The sequence below is a fragment of the Scomber scombrus genome, chromosome 19 (assembly GCF_963691925.1).
Source record: "Scomber scombrus chromosome 19, fScoSco1.1, whole genome shotgun sequence".
NCBI lineage: Eukaryota > Metazoa > Chordata > Actinopteri > Scombriformes > Scombridae > Scomber > Scomber scombrus.
The window spans coordinates 4,710,857-4,719,594 of NC_084988.1; the positions used below are offsets into that span (position 1 = coordinate 4,710,857).

Sequence of the window (8,738 nt, forward strand, 5' to 3'; positions counted from 1 at the left end):
CCCACCGGCAGCTTGTTTTCTCTTTAGAAAAAATAAAAAAAAACCCTGAGATATTAAGGTTGAATACGACACACAATGACCCTTTAATTGGAGCACACATGGTTTCTCAGCGTGCTTCTGTAACTAAGCTGCCCGGTCGTGTGTGATCTATGGAGCAGGTACTTGAAGGAGACTAATTGGCAGGTGCTCTGGTCCAATCAGCTCTCTCCCTGCGCAGCGTCAAGCCACATGGAAGGTTGGAGACACTTTACTTGGCGCGCAGGAACCCTCCGAGTGCGCACAGACTCCATGGATCAGGGCAATTTGCAGCTCTGTTGAGTTTTGTATAGCAGCATCTCCACAGAGCAAGCTTGTGTATAGGCAACCCCCCTCCCCACCCCTTCCTCTCTCCATCCATACCCCTCCATATTTGATCACCATGCATCTCTAAAGGAGTTGATCTTCTCCAGCAAGTGGAAGGACAAAAAAAAGACTGATCCCTCTTTCTCTTCGTATTGACTTCTGTTTCAATTTGAAGAGATGATGTTTTCGTCTGCAGGGAAGCGGTGCTTCACGATAGAGTCTCTGGTCGCCAAAGAGAATCCTCTAAACGTGGAGGATCCCATCCGTCCGACGGCTTTAAGCTACTCCAACCCGGCGACAGATGCCTTAATGAACAGCTACCAGGTACCGCAGGCCAGGTCCCTCTACCAGAGCCCGGATCTAGTGTTCCCAGAGACGGTAAACCACCCTTCCCTCACCGTGGCTCCTCACCAGCTCGGAGGATCCCACCTTCAACATCCGCACTTCTTCGGGACGCAACACCGAGATCCGCTCAACTTCTACCCGTGGGTTCTCAGGAACAGGTTTTTCGGACACAGATTTCAAGGTGAGTGAAGAAGCAGTGATTATAGAGCATTAATATTTAATGAAACTGACTTTTAATTCACTTAAGATCTTCTCATAGAGACCTCAGAGCATTTGGATGTGTGCTCTTATTAAGACAAGAATAACCTGCGTAAAAATTAAGCGTATTTTGCACACATAATGATGAATAAACTAGATTTAAGTGCACTGATTTACTGCATAACCACATGCATAATGTGTGTGCATGATTCTAGATAATTAAAAAAGCATGCTCCAGTCTTTCCTCATTTTAATAACAACACTTCTCGTTCATATCATTTCTAAACAAAATGTGCACACTGATAATATATTTTTCAGCTTGAACAATACATTACAGCCACAGATAGCATGAACAACAAGGCCACCGACAGTTTGCAGCAGACTGCTCTCATATTTCCACTCTCATTCGCCCTGCAGCTACACTCTCAGAGCTACAGCCAGGAAAAGATAACCACTGCTTTCCTTTCCATACAACACAACTCGCCTTAGGTTAGACTACAGTCACCGTTCATTTCATTCAAAAGGAAAATCCTGCACAACAGCAACCAAGGCTTTAGATGCAAAACAGATCCAAATCCATGATAATCATTTCAGTATAATAGGAACAAAAAAAAAATCCAACACAGGTATTAACAGAGGAGGATTTGAACACAGCCTGCAGTGATTTATTTAGACAGGAAGAAAAGCTTAAATGGCCAAATCTCAGCGCTATTGTGCATGGACTAGTGGCCTATACATACATATCTAATACGTATTATTGCATATTTCTACTGTTTGAGACAAACTGTACGTTCATTTATATTTATTATTATTATTTATTGCATTACTAAAAGTCTGGATTTTTTTTTTTTTTACAATAATGTCAGAATGATGATAATTCACAAAATGCTCCTTAATTATTGCTTATTTTCACATTGTGCGTTTAATGTCTCCTAATTCCAATATAATGAATTAATATCCTACAATAACCTCTCATTAATGTTGTAGTATACTCTCTTACAGGAAACCAAAATACGAAATCAAATATAAAAATAAAAAGTCACTAAAAGAGAAAGTAAATAAGTTATATTAAAAAATAAAAACCACAGAAATCTTCAGGAATAATTTACCATTAAATATCTCTCTCCTCTCCACACAACACATATTCACATCCTCACCTTTAACACCTTCCTGACAAAATATTATGAAATTGATCTGGGTGAAAACGTATCTGTTTATTAAATTAATTCACTGTGGAATATATTTAAAAAAAATAAGTCGTTCAAACAATAAACAGTCAAATCACTTTGTCTTTATTTATTTGCAATATTCTCCAGCACTTACAGTTATTTATATTACTTTATAAATATAAGGAGTGTATTATAGTCTATTTGCATTTTCTCCACCGCTGGAAATCTATTTTACGCACGGAGGTCATAAATGAATATGGCTGAATTTATTTAAAGGCCCGGCCAATTTACACAAATAATAACCATATAAAAAAAATAAAGAATATTTTTGTTTTGTTACTCTGAACTATAGTTACAAAATGTTATCAGAATAATACTGTTAAAGGTTTTTTTTCTATTTAGCCTTATGTGCATTAAATTAAACATGAGAGCAGTAAAACATCTGAACGCCTTTATTTGTGCAGGAAATGAGCTGAAATGAGCCAAAATATACAAAATTTAAATCTTTTATTTTTGTGTAGTTTTATAGCCTATAAAGAGCGTACCGGATTAAATCTAACATGTAGGCTATTTATTAAAATTCAAAACTCACCATTTAGAAATGTCACATGCAATAACATTCACTTAAACAGATGTTGCCACGTTCACTTGTTTTATGAATAATATGACCATAATATAGTGTGATTATATTTGTTTTCCTCTCTATAGCCTAAAAACCTACAGAAAACAGTCTCAGCTCTCTAAAAGCGTCATTGTGGATCAATCACACTTATTAATGTCTGATGAGTTAGGCTATTTATGAATGACGACTAACTATTAGACGATAGTATAAAGGGTCAGAATATCAACAGTATAGGTTAAAATGCATGAATGCAAACTATTAATAAATAAATAAGAAAAGCAGCAGTAAAAATGAACTTTTAATGAGACCTTTTACTTTTGTTAACACCGCTGATAGAGCGTCAATTCAGCTGCTGATGAATTGCGTTTAACGTCACTTAACAGCTAAATTAAGACTAAAATTAAGGGCGAAGTGAAGCTAAATTATAAGATTATTATTCTTGTTGATGATGATGATTAATAATAATAATAATAATAATAATAATAATAATGGTAGTTAATTATGTTTTCTAACGATTATTATGAGTTTTGCTGGACATTACCACAGAAAACATCCTTTTGGTCTTTAAGCGCAGTTTCACACTTTACATTAGAAAAGGCCTTTTAACACTTTTCACACTTTTTCTGATTATTAATGAGTAATAACGCACTGACAGCCTTTATCCATACTGCACCACATACTGCAGATGTAGGCTTTAAAATAACATTACCTTGCAGTCCAAACTGACGGTCACTTTTTAAATCTTTTCATATATGCAGGTAACGATGTTTCCCAGGACAGTTTGCTCCTTCACGGTCCTTTCGCCAGGAAACCCAAACGCATCCGCACCGCTTTCTCTCCGTCTCAGCTGCTCCGGCTGGAAAGAGCCTTCGAGAAGAATCACTATGTGGTCGGAGCCGAGAGGAAGCAGCTGGCCAACAGCTTGAGTCTATCTGAAACACAGGTAGGTTGAGCTAACATTATACTTCACATGCTGTTTTTTTCCTCGTGGCTGTTTATTAATTGTTTAAAATAGAATCAAAATCATAATATCGCGATAACTCAAGCAAACGTATCAATTAGTGTTTGTAAGCTCAGTTAAAACCATAAACGGTGCCAATGTTTCAACTTAGAGGAAATCAGCCAAATCTCTCTTATCATTTCTCATCATAAAAACAACAAATATGGCTACTGTACATTTACAGAAAAAACAATCTTTATTTGACATAGGCTTATTCAGAGAAAGTGAAGTTAAATATATTCAAATAAAGTAGGCTATAGATAAACCCTGACTTCTCTAATGTCAATAATAATATGATCACAATGTTTATTTTATTTAAAATAGCAACATTAATTACAGCAGGCTTAACAATTTTTTACTATAAACACTGTTGACATCTGTTGGATTTTCAATTGTTTATGCAGTTGTTACAAAGACTACAGTTATTTGATTTACAGTTTAATTATTAAAACATCTTTTAGGGTGCATTGTAAAGTTACTGACAAAGAAAATAATAAACTAACAGTGTCAAATTATTATGCATACACTATACTAAAAATACTGCCAATACATGCTTTGAATGCAAATAAAATTCCATTAAATTGTGCACTTTTACAGATACATCTTTTATATAAATTAAATTAATCTGAAGAATCCCTTCCCTCCAAGCGCCACAGACATAGCTGCAGTTCAATCTGTCAAAACCTCTTTTAAAAAGGTGTTTAATTCATGCAAGCTATAGGATGAAGGAGTGTAAATATTATTGATGCTTAAGTTTAATGAGTCAACACTATCTGGGTGTCAATTAGGCCTAATAGGCAATATAAAGAGATATATTCTGAGTCAGCGGTTTATGGATAAATGCTACCTGCAGGTCAAAGTTTGTGCAAGGCAAAAGTAAAGGCTTGCAATTAAGCACCAATTGCAATATGCAAATTGTAACAGCAGTGAATTGAATATTAATGAACTTGCACAAAGTGACAGTACAGTAGGTGAAGGAGTGGTCAAACTAAATTTTGCACTAAAAAGCAGGGAAATTGGATTCAAATGGTCATCAAAATGTGAGATCAAACACTGCTGCAACCTTCTCTGTGGCTTGTAAATGAACTTTTGTTAAGTAACTAACAAACACAGATTTTAAAAACATGCTTTATCTCTGCTATTTGAGAGTGTAAACAAGTTTTTGTGATGTAAAATTAAGCCCCAAAGTTCCAAAGTGATGTGCGAGAGAGGCTAAAGGTGATATTATAAAGCAGAGTGCTCCTGTTACTATGTGAAAAATGCACCGTGGACACATATATAGGTTAGCCAGCCAAGCTCATATTCCAAGGTTATAACAGCAGCACTATAGCAAGCGAGGAAGCTATTTAAGCGCGTTGACATGCATTAATGTCACACACGGTCATGAACAGATGATGAAGAGATGTTTTGAACCATTTCTTTGCTATTTTAAGTTTTGAAATGATGATTTTGAGAGCATTTGATTTACTAAATGTGATGTAGATTCGAAGAAAGGGGATGATGCATCAATGGAGGGGTCAGAAAACGAGAGACTGGGGTTGTTAAATATTATGATGGCCATACTGATTGGGAGCTTATAATGCAATAGTAAAAAAATAAAGTTATGGAGTATATTGGACTATTTTGAGAGGAAATGTTACCAAAACAAACTACAGCATAAAGTGAGAATGTAAAAGTCATTTTTCAACATACTGTCACAATAAGCAGGGAAATCCCAGTTGTAAGAATAACATTAATTATGAGCCCATTCCATTTCGGTGAATCAGCACGTACACTTAGCCAAGCCCTGGCACTAAATCACATCCATTGTTTATGTTATTAGTTACACCTGTGTTTGACAAGTCAAAACGTCCACCTTAGAGCCAACTCCAGCTCTAAACAGGATGTTGTTCTCACTTGGATCTCAGACTTGAACCTTTAACTTCACTTTGAGCTTCTCAAGAAATGACACAGCAGTCTGATAAGTTGTCATTTATTAAACTGATTTATTCCCCCCCCCCTCAGGTGAAGGTGTGGTTCCAAAACAGACGGACCAAGTACAAGAGACAGAAGCTGGAGGAGGAAGGACCTGACAGCCAGCAGAAGAAGAAGGGCAACCACCACATCAACAGATGGCGCCTTGCCACCAAGCAGTCCAGCTCCGAGGACATTGACGTGACCTCAGAGGACTAAAAAAAACCTCCCGACAATGCTGATTCCCCCCCACCCCACCCATCCCCGCGTCCCCCTTCTGACGCATGAGAGGACCAACACTATTTATTATGTAATATTGTTAAGTATAATTAGACACATTAGAGGAAGACACAAGGACTAAACTATGTGATCACCACACATCTCTCTTCATCGAGGTGCTATACTCAGTGACACTGTGGGGAAAAAAAACAAAAACTAAAAATCTTATTTAATGACATCCATCCTGAATGTCTCTGGATGAGGAGAGAGATCCGTCCATCATTTATTGATCTTTGGTGTCTGACAACCAAAGATGAAGAGAAACAACGTCAACCTCTATCATAGTGTTTTTTTCTTTTCTTTTTTTAATTGTACATAAGCCATTTAAAAAGGTTGTTTTTGAAAGAGGCTATTTGTTTCATTAAAAGCTGTTTTTACCACCTGCTTAGGTCATTAACACTTCATTGCTCACCCCACCCACTCCGCCAACTGTGTGCCACGTTAATTTAAATTTCTCCTCGACGACGAGCATGTGTTGTTGCACACTTTCGAATCCGAACAGTGAATCAGAGAAAAACAGGCTGGTGAGTGCCCAGAAGAACAAAACAGGAAACTAACCATGTGTTAGAGGAGATCCAAATTTGTCACCCTCTGCATGATTTTTATTTTTATTTTTATTTTTACTCGGTGACTTGACAGCCATTACGGCGCCCCTGTTCTCTGTTTTGCTTCCCGACGAAGCTCCTCCACAGAAAGAGGATTCACGGCTAGCTGTGCATGACTGTGGGACAGATGAGAAGCTGCAGAGACCTCTGGTGTTAGGGGCGAGTTGTGCCACATAATGAAAGGAAGTTTGCAGCTATGTGCTTCTCCTGCTATGCCACATTTTTCATCGTGGGCTGATGGATGAAGTCAAGGCCTGATGTTCTTCTCCATTTGCTGAATGTTTGCAGATTTCATTAAAAGCACCGTGTGTAGTATAAAACATATATAAGAACATAATTTTCAAGCAGAACGTGTAATTACATAAAAAAAAAAGATGTTTTAGAAATAAAAAACAAAACTATTTCTCTGTGATGGGAAATGTTTTTGTGTATTTCGGGTTGTGCTTTGTACATCATGTCCACCGGGCTCGAGAATCTGCAGGATTTCATTCCAACGAGCTGTTACAGCAGCAGATTCTCCTCATTTGTTCCTCCTCTCCAGCTTGAGGTGCATGCACAAATCAGTGTGAAACATGCTGCTGTAGTGTTTGATTAGACTGAAAACCTGCAGACGCTGAGGCCCCCCCATTGCTCATGAACACTTAACACTTCAACCAAAGAAGGATTTTCCATTTTCAGGTTGCTTTATGTTACAGCTATATTTAAAAAAAAGAAAAATCCTCCTACAAAAAAGGAAAAAATACATGTCAAAATGAATTTGACCAGCACACACATGTATTTGAAAACCTCTCAGGGGGGTTTTGGCCCCCTGATCGGGAACCACTAAGGTGTCAGGAATGTTGCAGGACAGTCGCACAGGTGTCAGGTGTGTTACCTGTCGGCCGGTATTTCCTCTGAATTCCAGCAGAAGGGGGACACAGGAATAATTCCCCATCCAGGGGGTGCAACCTCTGAAAAAGAAAAAAGAAAAAAGAGAGAAAGTAGTTACTATTGTGCTGCAGTCCTTTCACCAACCGCCTCAGTAATCACCTGTCAAAAGAAACGGAAGGAATCTCCGCCTAATGACCCCGAGGCTTTAGAGATGAGCCCTGACGTCTGACCCTGATGTCTTGTTTTGTAAGCTAAGAGGCAGAGGGACTGCAAAGAATAGGAGGGGGGGAGGCGGAAAAGTCAAATACACTGCAGTATTCTCACCTTTTTACAAAGAGCACAGGCGCACAAAACGTCAGACATCTGCAGTTGTAAAAGGGGCCACATCGGCTTGTTTTGAATTTCAGGATATCCTACACTCACTGCAGGTGCAAATACATAGTAAAAAAAAAAAAAGGGATTCAGCATTCCTCATGATTTAAATAAACAACATCAAAAGGTGTATTTTTAACCAATACACTACCTCTACAGTCAACTCCTTGATGAGCAGGTGCGGTTTAGGCCAATCACATCTAGGTCAGGTGAAAGGTCAGCTCGATTAACCGGAGCTGCACCTCTTACTTGTCTGTTTAAAAAAATTGATCCCTGCTGCTGCAAAGGTGTCACAAAACTGAACCGAAACACAACGACTGGTTAAATCATTATTATTTGGTTACTTGTTTTCTGTGGTATGATTCTCTTTGTTTCCTCTAAGGCTAGCACTACACACTACACAGGCTTTATTGTTGGTTATAAAATAGCATGTTGAGCTGAGTGATAAATCATGCAGTGAAGTCACAGCTGTCACATTGCATCAGTTTCAGTCAAGCGGCAGAATTACAAATCACAACCTAATTAATGATATGAAAGATTGTCATTTAAAAACACTTTTGAATATGACTGTCACAACAATTTCTAAATAATTCAGCTCACTGTGGATCATTTGTAATATTTGAGCACAATTCAAAACTTCACATATATGTATATTATTGATTTATAGAGCACTAGATACCCGATTATATTTCTTCTACCAAAATATACAAAATATTGAAATCAATTGGTTTAAACTAAATTATTTGTTCAAAGCATAGGACAGAAAAGACAAATAAAGCATCCATCATTTAAAAACATGATACAACTGGTGTTTATTGGGATTAAAACTGGACTCATTATGCATACATATGTTATGAATAAGCTAATTATTGCCATTGTAAAGGGAAATGTCTCAAGTACATTTAAAAGTGATTCATTATTCCCACAGATGGAAACATTTCTGGTGTGCTTTATGCGATCGAGCATCATCGTGTTTTATGAAT

General features: G+C 37.5%; 1 protein-coding gene and 1 long non-coding RNA gene across 2 annotated transcripts; one reads left to right on the top strand and one right to left on the bottom strand.

Moving 5' to 3' along the window:
- Positions 1–519: 519 nt before the first annotated feature.
- On the top strand, positions 520–5,848 carry emx1 (empty spiracles homeobox 1). Its single transcript, XM_062439912.1, has 3 exons — positions 520–868; positions 3,435–3,619; positions 5,681–5,848. Exons 1-3 carry the CDS (start codon positions 520–522, stop codon positions 5,846–5,848), a joined length of 702 nt encoding a protein of 233 aa, XP_062295896.1.
- On the bottom strand, positions 3,470–8,010 carry LOC134000547 (uncharacterized). The gene is made up of 4 exons (XR_009927435.1): positions 7,907–8,010; positions 7,708–7,805; positions 7,388–7,463; positions 3,470–3,608 (listed from the first exon to the last, which is right to left on the bottom strand). It is a non-coding gene; the product is annotated as an uncharacterized LOC134000547 (long non-coding RNA).
- Positions 8,011–8,738: the final 728 nt, after the last annotated feature.

Excerpts from the sequence above, each read along its gene's own strand:
- emx1 (XM_062439912.1), top strand. The coding sequence starts at position 520 with ATGATGTTTTCGTCTGCAGGGAAGCGGTGCTTCACGATAGAGTCTCTG. Across the intron at positions 869-3,434 it reads TTTCGGACACAGATTTCAAG|GTAACGATGTTTCCCAGGAC; the intron begins GTGAGTGAAGAA and ends TCATATATGCAG. Across the intron at positions 3,620-5,680 it reads TGAGTCTATCTGAAACACAG|GTGAAGGTGTGGTTCCAAAA; the intron begins GTAGGTTGAGCT and ends CCCCCCCCTCAG.